We start from the raw sequence: 26012 nt of genomic DNA, 5'->3' as shown, positions 1-26012 counted from the left end.
AGTTATGGGTGATTTTAATTTCAGGCATACAGATTGGGAAATGGTAGATTCAAACCATGAGAGAGAAAGGCTTTTGGAAATTGTTTAGGATGGCTTTTTTAATCAATTAGTCAACAAAACTCATAGAAACAATGCTATTTTAGAGTTATTGTTAAATATAGAAATGACAAAGGGTGGAAATTAGAGAATATCTCAGTGCAAGTGATTATTTCTTTATAAGGCTTGATGCTTTGCTGCATAAAGGCATAAGAAATAATGATGTTTTTGTTACAAATTTCAAAAAAAAGCAAATTTTGATAGGATGTGACAAGAATCTGTTGAGAACTAGGCATCCGAGTTTAGAAACACTGATCGGGTCTGACCATTTCTTAAAAGATAAATTTTTAAATATTCAAGGTAAATATATTCCTTACAGAAAAAGAAAAGCAGTTACCAATAAATACCAAGGTTTGCTCACAAGGAGTTTAAGAGATAACATTAAAGAAAAACATCGTAAATTTAAAAACTTTAAATTGACTGATGTGACAGGAGTTTTAAAAGATTACAGAAGATGAAGAAAGTTGATTAAACAGAAGATTAAGACATGAAAAAGGATGTGTGAGAAAAGGTTGGCTGAAAATGTATAATTAACAGTAAGAATTTCTTTAAATTAATTAAGGATAACCAACATATAAAAAGGAAAGCTAGTATCCAATGTAAGACAATTTTGTTTTTCAAATAGGGTGGTTAGTCTTTGGAATGGATTGCCTTTAGATTTGTAGAGGCAGTAAATTTAAATGAGTTTAAGAAAAAGCTTGATAAATAGGTACAAATGGTAAAATAACTAAGATTTTTATTTATTTATTTTAGTTTAGTTTAGAAGTTGGAAAAGCTGAGATGGACTAATAGATTCCATGTTATTTCAAAACGTTATGCTATTTGATGGCAAGTTCAACTACAGTAAGCTTCAACAAGTCAGGTAAAATTATAGACCTCCGATGGTCCATACGTTTTCAAGATATCTACAGCAACATATCTCTCAGTCAATGTTTAGACCCTTCTAAAGTGAATAATTAATTCAAAATAAAATAACAGCAACTTATACATACCATAACATTAAGTTTTCATCATATTTTGGTATGAGAAAATAAACTGGTTGTGGAACTCAACCACTATAAAAATTAGGTAATAAATGAAAATTACCCATTTTGATTCATAGAATAATTGCACATTGTAAAAGGAAACCACAATTATTTATCCCAAATAGCTTACTTAATCCTCATAACAGTACAAGTCTGTTTAAACTTCATTTTATTACCCTTTGAACCATGACAAAATAATAATCTCACAAAACAAGTTGTAAATCACTCAGCCAATGTGCAATTCACATTACTATATCAAATTACATGATGTATAAGCTGCTCACGATCATACCTGGTAAAGATTTTTATTATTATTATTATTATTATCTTTCCTAATCTAACTAAACAAGTTTCCAATTTTTACATTACAGTTACTTTTGCATTTTTCTCTCTTTTTTTTTTTTTTCTTTCTTTTTGTGTTGACTGTCAACAGAACTTAAGCCTACTTTTTGATACTAATGGTGCTACTACACTAAATAATGCATCTAGGAACACAGAATAAATACATGTACAAAACAATGTCCTGTAACTCATAATATTTCAAGCTTTTTAACTAGTGATAAAAATCTTTAAAAATTCAGCTAGAAACTTGACAATGTGATTCCCAGGAGAAACATTTTTGAACTGTAGTTGCATAGATAATTCTCTGTATAAAAAAAACAACATAATACAATTCTTTTGATTTATTAAATGTGTAGTTTTCTATTGATTACAAATAAAATAGTATAAATCAAAGAGTGGATATGGCAAATGGGTACAATATTCTAGTTTACAGCACCATACACAAACACGTTTGATGGCTTTGCCTGAGTAATACACAATTTAGATTAAATTTCATATTTCTCAAAGGAGGTGGTAAAAAAATGAAAAAGAGAAAACCTAGAGAGCAAATATCACAACTCTGATAGAAGTAGAGAAGAAGGATCTTTTAAAAAATATTTCATTATAAAATTTAAAACTTATATAATATTAAAATTTGGTTTATTATCTTCATTTATTCATATGCAATGATAGTACAGCAGTTTAATTTTAAATATAACTTTAAAAAGTCATGATATTTGCATTTAGACCTGTCTGTAGCAAAAAGGTTAAAACAAGAACTTACCTAATGTACAAGTTGCTATAATCCTACTTTGAACTAACACCTGTTAATTGTTAATTCAAAATTTGTTCTATATTAAAATTTTTATACTACTAAAAAAAAAAGAAAGAAAAGAAAACACCAAGTGACAAACCAAATAATAAAAATCAAACTTATTTCAAATAAACTAAAACAAATTAGTTCAGCACACAACTAATGTGATAAATGCAGATGGAGCTCTTTTATATATATATATATATATAGTGGTGCTGTATTAGTATAATAGCAATACATCCAGTCATTTCTTTAGAGTTGATGACTGATATGCCCTACACTTTAAAATGTCTGAAAATCAAGAGGAAGTCCACTAAATCAATTACGTATGTGAGCTGTAGTTCACCGTCTGATGTTTAGAAACATTTATTGAGCAAAGTATATCTTAATGAACTGTACAGGAAAAAAACTATTCTTGCATGTGTCTCAGTCAAGGTTTGATGAAATGATTAAATGGTTAAATATAGATTTTTCTAGTCTTGTTTAGGTTTGTACAGATTTTACCAAATACCATAAACTTTATGTACTTACCCTATCTAAGAAACACTGAAAGAACCACTTGAGGGTATAAAGACTTGAATGAATTTCATATTTGTCTAGATGCTTCTTTAGTTTAGGTAGAAATTTTGTTAGAATCTTGTCGTGATGTTCCTGAAACCTCTGAAGCTTGGGAAAACCAGGTATAAAAAATCCTAAATGAAATATATAGATATACATAAAAAACATTTAATAGCAGGAGATTTGATTAAAATATGTTTCCTCCTAATTGTAAAATAATTCCAAAAAGATATAAAGTTGAAAACAAAAGGAACTGTAAATTACATTTAACTACTAAACCTTATACAGATGTTGAAAGTGATTTCTGGCTGTGCCAATCTCAAACTACATATGTTGACTCATCCATAAGTAATGCCAAATTAAAAAAAATTCAAAAATCACAGTAATGGATTATTCAACAAGTTATAATATTTCAGTTTCTTCTAGCAGTTAAACTATATTAAACTTAGAAAAATAATTTCTAAATCAATAAATTACTTGTGCTTGTTTGTTCTGCACTGCTTTACCTACACAAATGACCAAATTCACACATATACCTGAAAAGATTTATCTATTTAACTACAAGGACCTCTGCAGTTTCAGGTTATCATAACGTGATCTTGAAACCAGTTTATTATAAAAACAGAATACATAACCTTATAATGAAATTTTTACTCAACTACATCTGAAAACTTGTAATCTTTCAGTTTGTTATTTAATCCCAATGTAACTTCCTAACTCAGTTTATTATCCAAACTGAATGCACAACTTATTTCTATACTTTATAAATTAAATTATTAGTGAATAACGAGATGTAAAGTTTCAAACCAGTTCAGTACATAACTATAATATATAACCTCATAACACTAAATTTACTAGTGCACAGCCTTTTTTGAATAATAGAACAAGTTTATTACTCAACAAAAAGCCTTGCAGCTCAGGTTTTACAGACTGCTGAATATATCCATGTAATCCAATTTCTTAAAAACAATATGTTATCTTAAAAATCAATTTATCCAATACAGCACTTAACTCAATCTATTAATAAAGCACAATGTGCAACTCAGTTCTGAATGCTGATCAAACTTCATCTGGAATGACATGCAGAACATTAGTATCAGTTCCTTTAAAGTCTGAATACTTAAGCGAGTAGAGAATATCAGACAACAACAAAATTAAAAAGAAATAACGGCAAGAAAACTCCCAAAAGCATGGAAACTGATGGATATTGATATATTTTATAAGTAAATACTAAACAGTTACATTAGAATATGCACATAAAGATTTTTAACTGATGAAATTAAAATAGTGAGGTTAGAATGATTACCATGTCTAAACCCAATATACCTGTAACAATTAAATAATACCACACTTACCATGCATGGCATGTTTTTCATTTGTCATCAGAACAGAAAGACTCCAGAAAGCATCCTGAAACAAAATATCCAAACAATTAGATTATGTGTATGCATTTGAAAATTTTTGAACACCTCATTTACTTTCAATGATCAGATATTAAACTTTTCTCTTTTAAAAAATAAACTGAATCTGCTGTTTTATATAAAAAAATTTATTACAATATACGTTTGGTAATAAAGATTAAATTTAGCACATAGTAATTCAACTGTTGAAGGAAATACCATGCAGAGGAGTTGTAATGATTGGTTGTAGGTGAAAAAAAAAAAAAAGTTGTAATCTTCTGAATAATGGAAGGATAGGTTTATTTTTAAAGCAGCAGGACTATTGCAGAATATTAGATTGTTGTTGTTTAATGTTTATTGACAGAAAGCAACTGGGCTATCTGTGTCAAACAACTAGGAAAAAAAAACAAAAGTAAAAACATTGTAAAACACAAGAATTAATCAAGTTGAAAATAAAAAACTTCAAAATGTTGGTAAGAGTTTAAATATAATAAAAAAAAATTGAAAAATAGAAATAAGGTAGACAATGTCATCATTGCCAAAGATACTACCCAGTGATTGGGGGGTAAACTGGTGGAATAAATATCTAAAATGGTGTTGTTTAGAGTCATAACAACAGCATGACAGTAAGATGTGGGATACTGTGACTTGAATGTCAAGAAGGCCACATATTGTTGCATCAGTCCCAGATAAAAGAAAACAATGTGTTAACAACAAGAAGCTGTAACCAATACATAGCCTAGCCTGGACAACTTTCTCCTCCTGATCCTTATAAAAACAAGACAGCCAAAGAGCAACAGAAAGTATGATCTGAAAATGCTCATTATCACATTGCTCACTACAAATTGGCATAGTGACGAGCCTTGAATACAAGACCATAGTCCATATATGGGGCAGTCACAGCAGAGACAGTACCATAGCAAACAGACTTAGCTGTGGTATCAGTAAGCTCATTCCTGCCAATATCAATGTGGCCTGGGATCCACTCACACTGGACAGAAATAGAACATGCAAAAAAATGGGCAGTCAGTTTTGAAATCGGTATAAATGGTACAGCTGGTGTACTGCATAGTTTCTATGTGATTCAGGGCAAGAGATATGGTAAACAACTCAGCAGTGAACAAAAAACTGTAGAGGGATCCTGTGAACAACCACTGAACCACAACAAACCATAGAAGAGCCCAAAGAGTCCCCAGATTTTGAACCATCCTTATAAACAGGAAGAGAAGAATAATTCAAAAGATATTTGGCAAATTGAAGACAGTACTTCGAATAGGGAGTATCTGCTTTTCTCAGATGACTCAAAGAAAGGTCACAGGTAATGATGGTAATAAGCCATAATAGTATGAGCTGACCAGTGGAGACAGCAATGTCATCCAAGGACAGACCCAATTCAACCAACTGAGTCTGGACATGAAGATCAAAAGGAAGAATGGCAGATCGTCTACTTTGACAGCCTAGTGAGAAGGGAAGACAACCTAAAGTGGAATACTGTGGCAAGGATTGGAACTTTAAAGCAAAAAGCAAGTTGCAAGCAGTGGAGGTGAAGAGAAGGTTCGTTGAACTTAGTGTACAAACTCTGAACTAGGGAAGTGTAGAAAGCCCCCATGCAGAAGCAAAGCCCCATATGGTGAATGGGGTCTAAGCCTGAACTCCTGGCAGAACTACAGACCCATAGTTCAGTTTGGATTGAATGAGGACACAATAGATCTTTAGTTAAAAAAAACAAAAAACAACATTAATCCACTTACTAAGAGATGAAAGAGAGGAGAGGGAGGATGTTCAGTGACCTTGTATATTTGATGCATAGCTGCTTCATGCGTGAAATGAAGGTCAGCTTACCGTCCAAGATAAGCCCCAAAAAATTTTTGTTTCAGAGACCACGAAAAAAACATTACTGAGATAGAGCTCAGGACTGGGGTGAATACATAGTTAACAGCAAAAGTGCATGCAACTGGTTTTAGAGAAAGAAAAGGTAAAACCATTTGATGAACAAATAACTGAGGGCAGTTTGAAGCAGCTGCTCAATGACATAAGATGTGGAAGACATTGGCACAGAGCCTGTTTGCAAAAGAAGGAAGAAGTTATGCAGTGATAGCATTAATCTTAACACTGACCCCACCCACCATGGAGTCCTATGAGGGGACACACTACAATGCCAAACAAAAACACAGACTGCAGCAACATCAGGGTTTTGTGAGCACTTTACCCAAACACCAGCATCAGATACAATGTCCACAACACCCACTGACAAGATCCAACATCTGTACTCAGTTGACACTAGTCCAATAGGACCAACTAACTGATCCTGAGGGGGCCACCTCAAGGCTACCCATCTACAGGAACTCACAGGCCAAAGTAGCATGTTGGGCAGGATTTTCTCCTACCCTACATGGGTTACCATGTATGGCCATCATGAGTGGATGTTCAGATCCTAAAGGAAGTAAACTGAAAGTACAGAACCTTTTCTGGAAGGTTCCCTTACCAAGTACAGGAATCCACCTCAAGGGGATTAGAGATTGAATAAAATAAACAGAGTAATCATGGGCAGTGGGTAAAGAAATAATGAGAAAATGAAGGTAATTTCACAGTAAATCTTGTTACCAAATGAAACTGGCTTGAAATTATGAAACACTCATATTAACCACTTTTCCACAGTTGACCAATAAAAATAAAAAACTAGGACAGTTCCATATGATGACTGAAAATATGTCCTTCATGCAGAAGACAAAATAGGATACAATGTATCTATCTCATGAAATAGTTTATAAAGTTCCTTGAATAGAGATGCTACAGAGTAATGCACTGGCTGCTCTTACTTTGACTTCAGCTTGGGATTTTCCCAATTTGAACTTAAAAAAAAAATTCAAACCTTTGAAGAAATGAAATGCATACTATAGGTTAAGTTATTTAATACTTACATACTACATACATAAACCAAAAGTATCATTATTTCACTTTTATTTAACATATTTTCTTTTCTACTGAACAGTTTCCATTGAAAACTATTTTTATTTAAAATCATTTGTTTAAAATACTTTATGAATTTGTCTTTTACAAAACTTTTAACAATGTGTGTTTTGAAGTTATGTTATATGAAGTTATATAGTTTCTGAATTATACAACACGAAGCTTTAAAGCAGCTAACATACCTAGTAACTCTGTTACACTCACCTCTTCATTCATATACATTAATAAAAGTGCAGCTATCTGACTCATTCCTTGACAGTAGCCAATTTCCTAGAGCATAACAAAATATACAGTTCACCTTTAGAATTTGTAAACATGTTTCAAATTCTGAAAGTTAAGATTTGTATTTAGCCAGTACACTACAAATCTTAAGTGTTGAATATTACATGTTTATTTTTTTTTATATAAAGTAAATCAGTGTGAATTCTAATACATATCAATTTTAATCCAATTATCATTGTAACAAAACTTTTGCTGTAAAAAAAAAAAAAAATACAGTAACTATAGAAGATAAAACAAATAACATAGTAGCTCAAAAGATACACATATACATTATTTAATTCTAAACTTGCATGAAGTACTTGCTCTGATTACTTGTGAATAAACCATACTCATAGTTTTCACTCAATTAACAACTTTACAGTGTGTGAATAGTGGAACCCTGTACAAGTTTTACTTAGTGTTGTTTGTTTTAAATGTAGAAAATTATGATACAATATGAAACTTCTTCATATGTTATAATGTTTAGTACCCAAAGAATGCCATCTGGAACATTTTAGATTTGAAGCTATAGTGTACTAATTGAATACGTTTCACACAAAGGATGGTATTTTGGCCACGTGTTATAGTTTAAAGTTTTTGTAGGTAATGGATTTATGAGCACACACATATAAAAAGAAATTAATTTTAATATTTGCATGCAGCAGTTGACTTTCAGCTTTAAAATGCTAACTTATCCATATTAGTCTCTCCTGAAGAAAGATAAACCAACCTGACACATGCCTATGTATGAAGTTAATACAGAAAAAATTTCATTTTGTATGCATTTTTCAAAAACTTGGAATACCTTTAATATCTATCAATCTCTTTCCTTTTTTATATCAAATTTTTGTTTGGTAATTTCAATAAAATGGCCAACATAAATATACTGGACATTGAACACTAACGCCATGCCATTTGAAATGTTTCAGCATATCTGAGATAAAACTAGAACTGGGCAGTTAGTAAAATTTGTTAATAAATTACATAAACCTAACTGATTATTTCCACATGAAATGGCTATATATGTATTTATGATCATACATTTACTCAACCACCTTATGTGGAATAATCAATAATCACACACACAGGGTGTCGAAAACATTTGGAACTAGAAGTTATTCAACTTTCATAGAATGTATTTCACAGGCTGTACTAATAATCCAAAACAAGTTTGATTAACTTTACCTTCTCATCCTTTGACAGTACCACAATCAGACATGTATATGATATAAGAAAAGCTACAAATCATGTATGGTTCCCAACATTTTGGACACCTTGTGTATGTGTGTGTTTAAATATAAAAACATATTACTGCCATACATGTTGGTTTTGGTTAAAAATGAATATTTTTACATAACTTGAACATTATATTTGCTTTAAAGACAATCTGAACATTTACTATTTGACAAACTGCTAATACTGAGAAAATCAGGTTTGCCATTTTGTTTTTATATATGTCTTCAGGTACAATAATTTAGTTAATTTGTTAATCATAACCTTGCACATGAATATGTTTGATGCATACAACTTAGTAAAAGACCTGTAAAAAGTTGAAAATATAATTAATAGTGTTCAGTGAGTTTCTCCCTTCAAATTACCACAAGACTAAAACCAGATATAAATCTGATAAACTAACTTTATTACCTCAAAAATTAAATACTTTAAAAACATGACTAGTCTTAGCTATAAAACTACACCAGGTGTAAGATAACTGAACTGGTCCCCTTTCATTGTTGAAAATAAAATTATTTTAAGTATTATACAAATACATGAAATACAGTTAAAAGTACTGATTTTCATGTAAAAAATAAAGCTTATTAGCTTAATATGAAAATTTATTTGAAAATGTCTAACTAGTGTCAAAATAGCATTATGTTTTTAAATGATGTTCTTTATAACATTGTTTATAAATCTGAAATGTACTAAATATAACAGACTTGAGATTACTAGTGGTATATGTTAACATTAGTTATATACAGTTAATTCTTTGGATAGTTTACAATTTGTTATAAACACAGTTATACTGACCTCATCAGACAGTACACACAAAATATAAACAAATACATTTCAGCAATCAAGCACATGAATATTCCAGGTTAATCTTCATTGGAAAATAGGAGAGTAAACTTAACAGAAAGAACTACTTTCAACTGTTAAAGGCAGAGGAATATAATGATTATTCTGGGTACAAGATTAGTCATTTTCTACACAATACTATACAAAAAAATCCGAGTCAGCATTTTATTATTCTGTAAAATCACACCCATTCTACACATCTTCAACTCACATTACATGTTTATTTATCATTGCACATTAGGCTAACAACAGTAGTATTTCTGTGTTTGTTAATATTGTCAGGAAAAAATTAGGGTTGGTAGGAGAGTTGTTTTTTTATCCAGTTTTGTTTAAATTAAACATTACATTTAATTTACATTTGTAAAAATATAGAAAGTTTTTAATGCACTTTATTAAATCAAGAACTACATCACTTTCAGTTGTTTAGTTTCATATCTATTTGTTTAGCAAATATGCATTGTTTATTTTCTTCTTGTAGCATATTTATTTCCCACAAGGTGAAAAGGTAATATTCTAAAGTCTTTGTTTCTAACACGTATCTGTCACTCTTAAAATGTAAAAGTCTGAACAAAGTAAAACCCAGAAAAAATGTTCAATGTTTTCATCAAAATCATATTTAACTCTGTACAAAAACATAATCAATATGGGAAAATATGCAAGTAGTGGTAAAAAACTTAAAGTAGAACATTAACGCACCACTCTTATCTCGAATCATGGCAGTGGAAAAGTTAACTCTCTCAGTGTTGGGTTAATTTTTGGATATACAATAAAAAACAAAAATATACAGATGTTTATATCTCATTACTTATATGACACTAGTTAATTCTGGAAAGTTAAGTGAAATACCATTCTTCATTGTGGTACAAAATTCCAAACTCCCATTAAAATAAAGTAAATGAAATTACTCTAGTTAAAGATATTACTGACAATGGAGAAGTAGTAAATTTTGGAAAATTCAAATGAATTACCCATTCTTCAAACACTTTCAAATTTCCATGGTAGTTAAGTAGTTGAAATTTTTGTATTTAACCTGTTCAGTGCCTTAGACTCGATAACTCGTCCAAGCCGATTGGTAACACAGTGCCACAGACAAGATAATTCATTCTCAATAATACCAAACTTCAACGCTAGATGTCAGAACCATACATGCATTTTACCTACTTACAATTTGTTTCACTTTCGATCTAAAATGGCGTCACGAAAAAAGTTACAAAATGAAGAAGCATTAGAGTTGTATTGTAGCAGTTGAAATACTTGGCAGTCATCAGGTTAAAGATGTTACTAACAATGGATAACAAAATTATACAAGTATAAAGCAGCCCATTTCAATGTGATGTTATATTATTTAAGCCGTTCTGTGCTCATGTGAATATCAATGTCACAATGTTTCTGTGGTATACAAAAATTATAAAAGCATCAAACCAGTATTTTTGTGTGTTTTTTTTCTATTCAGTACTAGTTTCTTGTGATCAGATAATAATTTTACTTACAGTGTTGTACATAGAGTAGGCTGCAAGGACATGAAACAAAGCTTGTTGTCTGGTAAAGATAAAAGAAAGAATAATAATGTTTGTTAAATATTTTAACAGCCCCCAAAACATCACTATTTACAAGAAGGAAACTAAGAAGTAATAACAAAAAAAAGGATAAGTGTGCATATGTAAATGAGAATATGCAAAGAGGATTTTAATACCAATGACTTATTCTTCATTACTTTTATAATAAAAATATTTTACAATAAAGCAATTTTGAAAATGATGTTACAATTATAATACTTATTTAACTATGATGTTAAATTATAGTATTAAGTTGTCTAGAAATAAATGTTACAATTCTAATAACATTTAGAAGCAAAATACTGAGTAACTTATCATTGGTTGGTTTAATCCAACCCTTGTAGCTTACAAGGTGTCTTAATTGTCTGCTGTTCCAACTCTGCTCAGGGTAAAGTTTTGCAACCCCCAAGGCAGCATGGATAAGGACTTTCATTTGATTTTTCTCTACGACTTCAAATTTGGATGAAAAGTTACCAAAACTAAAGAAACATCAATCAGGCATTTTGGCCATGGATATGTTACTGAACACACAGTTCAGGGCTGGTTCCAAATTTTAACATGGAGACAAAAGTCTAGAAGATCATGAAGGTCATGGAAGGATGCCATCATTAAATGAAAACACATTAAGGGATGTAGTGGAGACAGATTCTCGCAAACAGTATGTGAACTTGCAAAAAAACGAGACACTAGTAAATCACGCATTGTCAATCACCTGAGTGTGATTGAAAAAATGAAAAACTCAGATAAGTGGGTTCCACATGAGCTGACTAAAGATCAACAAAAACAGTGTAATGACACCTGCCAAGAATGATGCTCTAAAAATAAAATGAATTAGGAATAGAGGTTCTGTCTCATCTACCTTATTCCCCAGACCTTTCCCCTACAGATTTTGATTTTTTCATGCACTTTGCTTTGACAATTTTTTGAACAGTAAACACTTTAAAACCCAAGCAGCTGCAGAAAAAGTTTCCAGGAAGTTCATTGACCAGAGAAACTCTGATTTCTACAACAGGGGCATAAACAATACCATTACACCTTGACAAAAGAGTGCTAAAACAAATGATGCTTACTTTGATTAAAGCATGTTTTACAACACTGATTTATACTTTTCCAAGCTTTGCAGTTCAAAAATGACATTTATTTCTGGACACCCTAATAACATTTAACTGGATTTAGTAACAAAAATACAGATTCTGTTTTAAAACTATCCATTTCAGAGACCAATACATACATTGTTGAAATAACCAAAGTATTGAAGAGAGAATTAAAAACCAGTGTACATAACAATATTATGAAAAAATATTAACCTTAAGATAAGCATAAGCAAACATTGCTTACAAAACAGAACAATAATCAAATTATAAGTCTTCAAACAGAGATAAGCAAGAACAATATAGAAACGATAACACAGGTAAACAGTCTTTATAAATATGTAATAGTACAATAAACAGAAATTAAATAATTATACAGCTGAAGCCAATAAAATGAGATGTCTGAAAATTTATCAATAACTGAATGCCATGATTTTAAAACATTGATCTGAATAATCATAGAATTGAATAAACATAAAATTATAATACAACTAAACAAAAGTAAAAAAAACAAAAATCACATAAGCTAATACATAACAATGTAGTACTATTTCTGCAAAATTCACATTTCTTAAGTGAATTATTTTTCAACATTTGCTGTTTTACAGTAAACTTTATTACTATTTTAAAATCATGTCATTTACTTTATTACCCAAACTATTTGTATTTTTTAAACATCATTAAATTCACAGTACACCAATAGATTTAACCAACTATGATGCTTAAGTTTAAACAATTAGTGTTCCATTGCTACTTCTATGGTATTCTATAATAACTTCTAATTAAGTCTCTACTTGGAAACTTTTGTACTACCTCTATTTGATTAAGACAAAAACAAACTAAAACATTGCCTCTGTGTGATGACAACATTTTTGATAAATCTATTTTTTAAATAAATTTATTTATCTGTCACTAAATAATCAATTTCAATATTCTTCTTATAATCTACTTTACAATAATTTGTATTATAAAAAGAGATAAATGAAACAAAACTCATTTACAATTTACAAACGACAAAACACAGTTAGAAATACTATTTTTTAGAAAAATACAATCTTTTTTTGTCTAATATAAAACTTAGATATTTTGTTACTCAAACTCAGTAAACTTTGATAATCATTATGATGTTAAAAAACAAGTACCTGAACAGATAGACATGCAACAAATTAAACAAAAAACACTCACTGAACTCCATAACGCTCTCGAAACATGATATGGTTTCTATATGTACGGTTGACATCTAAGTCTATCTGCCTGACATCTGTTGACCATTTTCTGGCTCTCCGTTTCATTTCCTTTGAAAATGTTAAGAATAAGTGAAATTCATAGAAAATGGTATTCCACTTATCACCAGCCAAGCTTAAAAGTGTTTAACTTACTACTTAATATTTGAAGACAATGATAAACGTAGAGACAGACATATTAAAACATGGTTCATATCACTTTTTTACTTATGCATCAGACTGCCTAAAGACAACTATATTACATTTCTGTTTTTAATTAGCTTCTTTCAAATTGAAGCTTAGGTTGGTTGGTTTGGTTGATTTGGTGTTTTATGGCACAAAGCAGCTAGGCTATCTGCTCCAAACATCCAGTAAAAAGTTAAAATTAAATTCAGTAAAATTCATAAAAGGAAATTAAAGTAAAACAAAGTTAAACAAACAAACAAATAGTATAAAACCAATGTTTACATCTATTTTACATCAGTAAACTAGACAAATACAGTAATACAAGTTTTAAAGCACTTTCTGTAGCATAATTGTAATTATCATAACTCAACAGGAAGACTAACAGGTAAGTACAAAAACCAACGTCAGCCACTTGAAGTTGGCCTTTCCAGTCCTGGTTCCATGTTATTTGACATTATGGCCATTTTCAAAAAGTAAAGTAATAAAAAGTTTTAAAAGACATGTAGCAAAATCTTGATAATAATTTGCCAGGATGAATAATGGGTAGTTCAAAGGTCAGCTTACGATCATAGATAAGCCCCAAGAGACCACAGGCAGCACATTTTCACTGATACGAAGTTCAAGGTCATGGTGAATACCCCGTTGGCAGCAAAATTGCATGCAAATGGTTTCAGAGAGAGAGAGAAATTAAAGCCATTTGCTGTGGTCTACTTCAGTAGACAATTGAGGGCAGTCTGTAGCTGCCACTCAATATACCTCATATACCTGAGATGTGAAAGTTGTTGACATAGAGCCTGTCTGCAACAGTAAGAGGGAGTTGTTCAGTGATGGCATTAATCTTTATACTGAAAAGTATGACACTCAAAACAGTCCTGAGGGACTCCAAGTTCCTGTAGAAAAGAATAGGAAAGTGTCAAACCTACACAAACTAGGAATCTCCTGTCCATTAAAAAATTAATAAAAATTGGCCAATGGCCACATAACCCATATACATGGAGGTCTCACATAATGCCATACATCCACGTTGTATCATAAGCCTTCTCAATGTCAAAAAATGTTGATACATGATGTTTGAGAAAGGTTTCTCTGATTGATGTTTCAAGTTGAATCAGGTGGTCCATGGTAAAGCACTGTCATTGGAACCCACATTGGGTGAGAGAAAAAAGGTTGTTTGATTCGAGGAACCAAGCAAGACGAGCATTAACCATTCTCTCTTAGGTCTTACAGAGATAGCTCAAAACAATTGGACAGTAATTTGAAGGAATCTTGGGATCCTTCTAAGACTTAGAAAAAGGTAAGACAATAGCGTGGTGCCAGACATCAGGAAAGACATTCTCCTGTGAGATCCAGTTAAAAATAATCAGAAGAATAGCAAGAGATAAATGGCACAGCATTTTATAGTGTACATTATCAGGTCCAACCTTTGTACTGCCAGACCAATGAAGGGCTAGTTTGAGTTCCACCAGTGAAAAGGAAGGATTATAGTCATAGAGACAATCAGCTTAAAAGGAAAGAGGTGATCACTCTGCTCGAGTCTTGATGGCAAAGAAGGTGGAAGAAGAAGCAGAAGTGCTAGATACCTGGCAAAAGAAGCTTTTCCCTAGAGTATTGGTGATGCTCTGGGTATCTGCTACTTCCTGGCCATCAGAGAGCAAAATTGAGATGAGGACAGAATTATATTGCCCAGTGACATTTCAAATCTTGTCCTATATGACTTTGGAACTGGTGGTAGAAGATATGCCAGTTATGAACTTAATCAAAGATTCCTTCTAGCTTTGACATCTCACCCACCAACCATGTCCACAGGCCTGCTGGAAGCAATATGGTGCAAGTATGAAATACCTAAAAAAGTATCCCAGGCCCGTTTTTGAGCCTTCCATGCCATATGGCAGACAGGATTCCAACATGGACAAGGATATCGTGGAAAACGTGTTGAGATTTTAGGAATACATTGAGCAGCTGCTTGTATAATACAGTCAGTTACTGCTGTCACAAGAGCAGTGAAAGTGGGCTAGTTTGCTTGATTCAGCTTCTACCGGGACACGCAGGGCAGGTGGCATCTACAAAGGCCAGTCTCTCTCAAAACTATAGAGAAATGATCACTGCCTCATGGATTATTGTCAATCCTCCAAGAAAAATGGGAGAATAGTGAAGGGGAGCAAATTGAGAGATCATCAGCAGTGAAGGACTGACTAGGTGCATGAAAATAAGTAGAAGAACCAGTACTGAAAAGAGAAAGGTTGTGATCAGAGAGCATACACTCTAAGGAGCAACCCCTCCTATCAATATCAGCACTTCCCCAAAGGGGATTATGTTCATTATGACACAGAGATAACAGTGATGGTATGACCCAAAGAAAAACGGATGGCTACAACCTCCAAGGGTGTGTTGAGTGGCAAAGACAGGGTGGGCACATGTTGATCAACCAACAGTGTCACCCCTCCATGCACTTGTCCATCATACAGCCTGTTATTTCTGTACAAAGAAAACTACCGAAAGGTGACTGTCTTGGCAGGTTTCAGAAATGTTTCCTGTAAGGAAAGACACACAGGATGGTAAGAGGCAATCAGTGTTTCGATGGCATCCAGATTAGAACGTAAACCTCGACAGTTCCATTGTATCAAGATGGCCATTTTTATTTATATGTAAGCGAATTGGGTGGAGAACCCTTCTGTTTATGACCCCATCTTTCTTCCTTACTGTCATTATTTGAAGGTCTATCGGCTTCCATGGATCCTCTGCCCTTGGTCAATTACGCAGGTCTCTGCTGTTGGAAGGGGATTCCAGTGACTGAGGACATGAACAAATGACTGTTTTGCATCTTGGTGTGGAAGATGTATCTGAGGTAGTGCCTGTGCCTGAAACCAAAGGAAGCAGATCTTTGTATTTGCTGGAATCTATGTAAGGGACAGAGATGGGTGTTGAAGTTGATTCATTAACTTTTTAATCATGGAGGTCAAAAGACTTTTCATCTGGTTTGAGAATGTTTCTTTTCGAGGCAGAGAGAGATCTGTCTATACTTCCTCTGTACTAGTGGAATGAAGTGCAGTAGCATACATCCAAGATGAAGTGGTGGACAGCAACTATCAAGCCTCAGGATAAGTAATGTTATGAAATGTTTTCAAACACTGCACCTCTTTTTTCTTCCAACCATTTAGGGCAAAATGAAAGTAAGACGGGCGAGAGCTATTGCAATTGATGTAATGAGGGTCCATTTCACACTCATAGGCATCGTGGTCCTTGCCACCACAACGAGCTCATCTCAAGGAAACACGATATGACCTCTTTGAATGACCCAACTGCTGACACTGGCAACAGCTGAGAGGGTTTGGAATGTATGGCCATAGCCTGCAATTAAGATAACCTGCCTTGATGGTGGCAAGTGGACATGGTGATGTAAATGTCAGAATGAGGATACTGGTCGGCATCGTAATTCCATTTTTACGAGTAGAGATGCGCCTCACTGCAGAAACTCCTTGGGTGGAGAAACCAGCAAAAATCTCCGACTCAGAGATGTTCTTCAAATTCCTCTCAGCAATAACTTCTCATGATGAATTCAAAGTAGCATGTGGTGTAACCTCAACAGGTATATCCCCAATCACCTTTGAATGCAAGAATAGTTCACTGTGTTGAGATGTGGATGTTTTCATCAATATGTCACCAGATCAAAGCTTCTTGACAGACTTTGAAGAGCCAGCAAGTCCCTCTAGTCCCTTCTGAATGAAAAAGGAAGACATTTACCCTAAAGGTTTGTCTGAAAGAAAACACAGTATAAGAAATTGAGGTACAATAGGTGTTACAGATGTTGAAGATTGTTGCTCAGAATATTCAAGACATGATTGTTTACCTATTGAATGTTTTTCACTATTTTATTTAAGTATTTATTTGGAGGATCCATAATAAAAAAAGAATATTTCAGTGCCTACTGACCCCACCCACCATGGAGACCTACGAGGGGATACACTACAGTGCCAAACAAGGACACTGCAGCAACACCAGGGTTTCGTGAGCACTATGACCAAACACCAGCATCAGATACAATGTCCACAACACCTGTGAGAACATCCAACACTGGTATGTGGTTGATCCTAGCCCAAGTGGACCAGCCGACTGACCCAAGGGGGGGTCATCCGTCTACAAGAATTCAAGGCCAAAGTAGTGTGTTAGGGTTGAACACCTTAACCACCAGGATCCTCTCCTCCCCTTCACAGGTAACCACACACAGCCAACACATGGGTGGATGTTTATATCCCAGAGGAGGTAAATTGAAAAAACAGAACTTTCCCTAGGAGGTCCCCCAATTAATGCTTACAAGAATCCAGACCGAGGGGATAGAAGCTTAAAACCACACAGCAGTAACATATCCAGCCCAGTCTTTTCGGAAATGTTTCTTGAATAGCAATTGATATTTATTTGAAATTAAACATTTATGAATTTCAGTAAGATGTGGTGTCATGTTGCAAAATAAACAACACAATGGTCTTAGGTATGTACATGTTTTAACAATAAACTGTTATAGTAAATTCTAAAAAATAATAGAAATAAAAGTTTTTGATTTTTTCACACTTTCTACACCAAGTGTATTTAATACTATAATAATGAAAACATCATAGATGTGTATTGACTGATAAAAAAACTATAAAGTGGTACACACTATAAGTGACCAATACTCTAACAAAACAGAAAACATACAAACACCCTATATATCTTAATGACTCTGAGAACAGTGCATGTCACACTTTAATTTTGAAATAGATGAACAGTAGTTTGTTTATCTTTTAATACTACTTATTTAGTGATATACATTTGTAATGATTACATATGAATAATTAATAGAGATGAGACAGACTAATGATTTTATAAATCCTTTTAAAGAGCATCCTTCAGTTTTTTGTTTGAGAATGCATTTCTTTAAAAACTGTTCTATTTTTCATTCTGTTCAGTTATGTATATTATTTTTCTTGCTAAGCAAGCTAGAAGATTCACAAAACTTGCAAAACTAAATGAACTATTCTTCTGTGATATTTGTACAAGTGTATAGCTGAGAATTTGAAAGTATTTCATCCATATATAAAAAAGTACAAATTTTGTGCACATGTTTGTCCATTATCTAAATATTCCTGAGTTGCTGGGCCAATCTCAACCAAATTTTGTGTGATGATAGTTTGGAACAAGGGGCAGGTTAATGATGGCTTACAACCATCTTCACCATCCATTATCACTGTCAGAGTACTTATTATAATTAATGTAAGTTAACTAACTACAATAATAAATGGCACCCATGCCATTACAAATAAAAAATGGTTGACTAAATTTTCTATAACATAATATAAATAACGTGTGGAAGAGGGCACATAAGCTTCTTATACATCTCAGAAAACGTGCTAGCATCCACTATGGAGGAAAAAAAAAAAGGGGGGGGGTCTTCCATAATACAAATACTCAGATGAAGTGTCCTCTCCAACAGCAACAATAAGGCTGATATGAAGAACCATTTCTTGAGTTAACCAATTTCTACTTTGACTCATGCCCTTTCACATTTAGTCCACAAAAAACTTCTTTGGCCAATGACCATCAATAATCACGTAAAACACAGTAGAAGGATATTAAAAGCTGGATATTGAAAGCAGGTAACAGAAAGCACCCTGACCATCACACAGTGATACCATGTTTAAAGTATATACATAACTTTCTTAAAGTTTTCACCAAACCTTTAGTGAGGTAATAATGAATATTGTAATAGTATGTTTATAACTTAACTAATCAAATGGATTTAGTAACAAAAAACATTTTAAGTTCATAATCCAGAGAAAGAATGGGTACTCTTTTGACAAGTTTTTAAAGAAATACATGAAATGCTTACCTTTATTGTAATTTCAAATATTAATTTTTGGTCTTCATACATACTTAATTTTATGAAAGTTTTTTTAAGTTTTTTTTTATTATTAATTCAAAACAATTGCATGCAATTTCACTATTTTTACTGGTGAATGAATTTATTTTTATTTCATGTTTATGAAGTCGAAATACAACACAAAATGTTTTAATGAAACAATATGAAGCAAGCTAATTATATAAGTTAACTCAACCATATCATATTAATTATGAGACAAAATCACTGTATTAAACTTTATTTATAATAGACCTCATCAACTTAAGTAACTGCTTGAATATACATAAAGCAAATAAAATCAAAGAAAAGGAAGAAGAAAAATATACAAATGAATTTAAAAGAAGTTTTAACTTTTAACACATTAAATGATATGCTCTAACCGACAATTAAAAAAATGATTTTACAATTTTGGTATGGTAGTTTTTTTTTATTGTACTGAAACTATTTTCAATGTTTTTGGAATCAAAACAAAGATAACATTTACAATTTTATACAATAAAATGTTTGTAGAAAGGTTTTTTAAGAGTGTAGGTAGAGACAAAATTAATAATTAAAAGTTAAGCATTTTAAACTGTCTTAAAAGAAAACCCATATCACAAAAAAAAAGACTATATATACTAGTTATATAATGTGTAGAAAGCTTTCTGAAGTTTCAAGCTGTTCCATACAAATATTACCCAAAGTTTTACCTTATACTTTCCTTCTTGTTCTTGTTTAACACGTTGAACCTCTAGTAACCTTGTCCAGATTTCACCACGCACCGCATTTGGTATACCTTTATATATTCTCCGTCTGAGCTACAGGATAAATATAAAATTGTTTTGGTCACCTGGTGAGCAACAATAACTGAAATTATTTAGCTTCTTAACTCTATCACTATTTGCATGAAATCTTAAATGATATTGTACAATAAGATTTTTATTAAATTACATAGCTTCAATAATCAGTCTTGATTTTGTTGCTGTTTATAGCTACTAAATTAAATTAAACCCAAATTTAAACTGAATGTGAGCCCATCAGCAAGTTTACAATATTTTAATATGATTGGTTAAAATCTCATTTATTATACTAAGGGTTGAATTCATTTATATTAAATCTATTTTTAAACTTCAGCACATTATCAATGCTCACATGTCCTATCTTAAAACAAGATACCTTTATACTATCCTTGAAGCACAGTTTCCATTGCAAGCAATTCAGTTATTAGTTGTCATGTTCAAAACACGCCATCATTCTCTTTAGTTTTCCCATAAACCATTTACAGTGTGAAGACTAAAATTTCCCAGTGCTAATTCCCATAGTATTATCACACAGAAGTCTATAGTTGCTACAATTGGTATCTCGTTGTATTGTACACTGAATACTTGTTTCATCTACCAGCTGCTTCAGGTACATGACAAATGAATAGAAGGTGTGACTTTGAGGTATGAGCATACCCAGTTCACTTTGTTTCCAGATGGAGATCCTTCTTGATGTTGCATATCTTTGCCTAAGGTATGTTTATTGCTTTTGCTATTATGATTTCTCACCTGTAACAAGATACTTCACTTTCCACATGTGGAGCTTAACTTATTTCAAGTCTCTTTCTGGATGATCATGATGTACCAAATTTTCCATTGTCCTTAAGTACAAGGCATATTACCATCTTGGAAATTCTAAGTCCTAAACCTGAGGTATCCTTTGTTTGTTTTGAATTTCATGCAAAGCTACACCAGGGCGATCTGCACTAGCCATCCCTAATTTAGCAGTGTAAGACGAGAGGGAAAGCACCTGGTCATCACCACCTATCACCAAGTCATGAGCTACTCTTACCAACAAACAGTGGGATTGACTGTCACATAATAACACTCCCATAACTGAAAGGGCAAGCATATTTGGTGAGATGTGGGAAAGATCTCCTTTTTGACCTGAATTTCTAAATGTTTTGCATTGGATAGAATGGTTAATTTTTTTTTTTTTTCCATAAAAGATTAATTTTAGTTGGAAACCACATACTTACAAATCCCAAAACATCAAGATGTAGCTCTGATACATTGTTCCTATATGAATTTTGTGTTAGCTGTGTTTGTTACATGAAGTGCTTATATGAATCTTAAAAATTATTTTAATATAAAGCACTTAACCCTTTACAAGAAATAATAAATACTAAATCATAAGTATAGATGAAAAAGCTTTATAAAATTTGAAGTAGCATTTAATTAATATAAAAACCATAAACTTAAATTAAAAATAACCTTTTGGTTTTTTTAGTTTACCCACATTAAATCATTCCCATTATTATAATTTATCACTTTTCCTTTCCAGTCTTCTCAACTTAAGCATCTTGTAAACACTGCTCTCATGACTACAGAATCAGGAAAAAATACATCTCCATTAGAACATTTCTTCTTTGGAAATAAGTACTAACACCTTGATTCTTTGTATTATAGTTAATTCTACATTATTATACAACACAAAAGATATTGTTACTAATTACAAACGTACTTTGTCACTCTGGCAGTACTTTTCCCACGATTTAAGCATCTTCATCCATTTGTTTAATCTCTCATTTTCCACTTGACGTACCTAAAATAAAAAATAAACTTTAAAGGCTTAATAAATACTGGATAATCTTGAAAACACACCAAGAAAATAACCCGTTTCTTGATGCTGTATTTTTGCATCTATAAAAGGTCAAATATCAAACTTGTAAAATCAAATACTGAAAAATAAATATAGCTAACAAAAACAAAATGTATGCAATAAAATAGACAAAATGAGAAATGACAACATTTGGTTTGATTAAAAACAGTAATCTGCATATGTATTACCTTTGCTTCATGAGCTGTAAGCCTTTCTGGAAGATGGGTGTCACTGCATAAACAGGAAGTGAAAGCTGATCTTAAATGTGGCATATTGAAATTCATCTCAACTGACACAGATAATAGTGATTGGTGAATATTTGTATTAATGTAGTTTTGAAACACATTATAAAACTTTTCTTTAAAATAACAAAATCAGCATCAATTAAAACTAACTGGTGAAAAAACATAAATTTAATTTTTAAAAAATGACAGTAAGTCACGTTGCTTAGACTACACATTCAGTCTTTTTATTTGTTCTGTCCATTCCAGCTACTGATTGAATGATATTAAAATAATTTCATTCTTTGTTCAACATTTTGCTATGACTGGAGAATGTTTTATTTTACTTATTAGTAGTTTGTGATAATACTTTTTATAAAATATTTTTTACTGGCCCTGTGCACATTTTCAGTAAAAGGAATGTAGTAATCTATGAACCTCACTCCTGTGTTACATAATACTGATGACAAAGCCTTATGCTTAATACCAGAGTCACCAAGTAGGCTGGATGTACAACAGAAAGCCTTGGTTGAAATGCTACTTATCATAACACTTTATGCCAGTGTGTTAGGAAACAATCTTTCTTAAAAATACTATATAGGTCACAGAAATATGATTAACTATAAGTTACAGTGTTCACAAACATACAGATAAACACTAATACATGCAAAAAAACCTGAATGTACAACAAAACACTGATGTTGTGACTAAACTTCCACCAATATTCAGACTTCAAGCATACAACAAAACACTAGTGTTGTGACTACACCTCTTCCAACATCAATAGATCACAGCATGACAAAACACTAGTGTTGTGACTACACCTCTTCCAACATCAATAGATCACAGCATGACAAAACACTAGTGTTGTGACTACACCTCTTCCAACAACAATAGATCACAGCATGACAAAACACTAGTGACCAGACTTCCACCAGCACCTGAAGGTCAAGAGTATAAAAAAACAAATCACAGATAACTAGACTTCCACTGATACCTAAAAGTCCAAGAATATCACAAAAATCAATCAGTGGAGTCAGTGCTGTAAGTCTCTTTCAGACACGAGCAGAAATGCTAACACTCACAATTTTCTTCACCATTTCCCATGCTGTGCAATGGATTACACCTGAAGTCTAGCACATCTACTATGGTGGGAAATCTTCATACATTATCAAAATCATATTGAACTGAATGATAATGAAGAATGTTGCAAGTTCAGATATAAATTGGAGTGGTAAATACTTTAACTGTTGAATCTTTTACACAGTTTAAATATTAAAAACTGCCTTACTTTTCTACAATACATATCCATATACTTAGATATAATTTACTGAAGAATGATAAATAGTGTGAAATCTAGCCTTCAAAATCCTGAGCAGTTAGACAAAAACACTCAGTTTTAGCTCACTGTAAAAATCCATAACGGTCTGTGACATGATACACTTCAAAAGATGGATCTTCCCAAGAGTCAATCTGGGCTCCATTTTCTCGACCACGATCATATTTAGCAACTATTGCTGCTCTCTCCTCAGCTGCTTTCTCCAACTGTTCAAGCTGAGTGAGGTTTTGAGTACCTAACATCATTCACAAAATCATAATAAATAAATTTTCAAACCCAAAGTATAGATTTCTATTCTACATCATTTAGTTAACATTAATTAGATGAAGAAAAAGGAACATTATAAAATCATACTTTATATGCAATATAGCTTTTCATTTTGTTCCATAATTTTTATTTAACTAGTACTAAAGAAATAATAGTTTTTCATTATTTCTAACTTCAGCAGATAGCCCGATGTGGCTTTGCTTTAAGAAAACAAACATTTCTAACTATCCAAAACCACAGAATCGCACATATTTTAAATGTTCGTATCTTGTAATCTAAGTATAATTTATTCACAGTTGATACAAATCTACTACTACAAAATAAATATGGTCATTAACCTTAACCAAATTAATCAGCTTTTTTTTTTTTATATATACAACATAATAAAAGATTGGTGATTATTTCCTCTGTTAGTATATGGATATTAAAAAATCTAGTTGAATAATTTAAGCTCACACAATGTTAAGCTAACTTTTATCCATATATACATATTGTAATTATATGTTTAGTTGGTTACAGTTACATGATAACTCAAGTTCTAACTAGGTCTGATATACTCCCTACAAAATAATTTTATATACATGTTTAGAGATGTGTACACATACAGAGAAATGTATACATCTGGAAATTCTAGTGTCATACAAGTTTGTGTTGGTGCCTTTTTAATAGGCTAATATATACCTTTCACATTGTGAATAATGGTTTCACTTTAAATGAAATTACTTTAAGCTATTTCCCTAATTTTCTTTTAATTAGACTTAAAGTTTTATTTATTTGACATGAGTAGTATAGGTTATTTCTGAAATGTTAATTCAAGCAATTTGTTATTCTAATTTGGTCAGTATCTGAGGGCAAAAACTGGATAAATTGGTAATGTTTTCTACACAAAATGTCAATAAGATGTAACAAAGTACATATATTTTTCATTACCTTTATTATTGATTTACTTTTTCTAATTTAGTATTTGTTTATTGTTCTGTACCAGATCTTATTAATTAAGAAAACAATATATTAACACCAAATACATAAAAACAAAGACAGTGCATGTGTACATGACAGTGAGTAAAGATTAAACTTTTTCATCTTCATTTAAACTATGCAGTTGTAATTAGGTAGCAAATAGATATGCATAAGCACATGTAGAAATTGATTATGATATGCAACTACATACTCATAGCTGACTGTTGATAGTGAAAGGTATTAGATGTTGGGATACTGTGAACTAAAACACAGCTGATATATGGAAAATCAATTATTATTAATTTGCATTTTCAGACTGCCTGATAGAATATTCCCAATGCTATTGGGTGTATTAATGTAGATGTTTTCTTCTAAAAAAGCACACACACACACATAGTTAGTTATTAACAAAATTCTGAAAAGGTTATATAGTTGAAATTCATTATGAGTAAGAGATTTAGTACTGAATTTCACAATGGATGTTTCATTTTTTGTTTATATATGTGACTGAAAAACTATTATTAGGTTCTAAATGGTTCTAGAATGTTAATTATCCTATTTTTCCATAGTCCTTGTATCTAAAAAATTTGTTGCACGTACAGTTGGCATTAATATATTTACATACTATATGTAAAATACACAGGTGTAAGATGTAACTATTTTCTCAAATGCTGTCAACAAGCTAGATGTATAAACTAGTCATATGTACCTCACTGTAAAATGTATAGTATTTATGTTACAAAATAAGAAATAAAATACACAACTTACTCATTGTTGGCTAGAAGTGGCAACACTTTTTATTATTTTATGTTACAAAATAAGAAATAAAATACACAACTTACTCATTGTTGGCTAGAAGTGGCAACACTTTTTATTATTTTATGTTACAAAATAAGAAATAAAATACACAACTTACTCATTGTTGGCTAGAAGTGGCAACACTTTTTATTATTTTATGTTACAAAATAAGAAATAAAATACACAACTTACTCATTGTTGGCTAGAAGTGGCAACACTATCAGATTTGCAGTCATATCTAAGAGCAGCAAAAACAGATTGAACCACGTCACTTAGGTTAAATAGTGGTCCCACCTGTTGAGCAGAGTTAATTATTAGACATGGAAACAAGTACT

The 26012-nt window shown here is 31.9% G+C and overlaps 1 protein-coding gene across 5 annotated transcripts in view; it reads right to left on the bottom strand.

Moving 5' to 3' along the window:
• Positions 1 to 26012, bottom strand: part of LOC143250443 (USP6 N-terminal-like protein) — a 60853-nt gene that overhangs the window by 7054 nt on the left and 27787 nt on the right. For 2 of the 5 annotated variants that reach the window (XM_076500995.1, XM_076500986.1), the window contains exons 2-11: positions 25870 to 25971; positions 23722 to 23887; positions 22281 to 22323; positions 21955 to 22035; positions 20160 to 20267; positions 13354 to 13463; positions 11012 to 11060; positions 7389 to 7454; positions 4170 to 4224; positions 2788 to 2948 (exon numbers count right to left, since the gene is read on the bottom strand). In XM_076500995.1, the coding sequence (XP_076357110.1) occupies positions 2788 to 2948; positions 4170 to 4224; positions 7389 to 7454; positions 11012 to 11060; positions 13354 to 13463; positions 20160 to 20267; positions 21955 to 22035; positions 22281 to 22323; positions 23722 to 23887; positions 25870 to 25873 (843 nt within the window). In that variant the 5' untranslated portion in view covers positions 25874 to 25971. The remainder of the gene's footprint in view (positions 1 to 2787; positions 2949 to 4169; positions 4225 to 7388; positions 7455 to 11011; positions 11061 to 13353; positions 13464 to 20159; positions 20268 to 21954; positions 22036 to 22280; positions 22324 to 23721; positions 23888 to 25869; positions 25972 to 26012) is intronic. The other 3 variants (XM_076501020.1, XM_076501011.1, XM_076501003.1) reach the window with 2 other exon arrangements.

Source organism: Tachypleus tridentatus, chromosome 1 (assembly GCF_004210375.1).
Source record: "Tachypleus tridentatus isolate NWPU-2018 chromosome 1, ASM421037v1, whole genome shotgun sequence".
NCBI lineage: Eukaryota > Metazoa > Arthropoda > Merostomata > Xiphosura > Limulidae > Tachypleus > Tachypleus tridentatus.
This window is presented reverse-complemented; position numbering and strand designations above follow the sequence as displayed.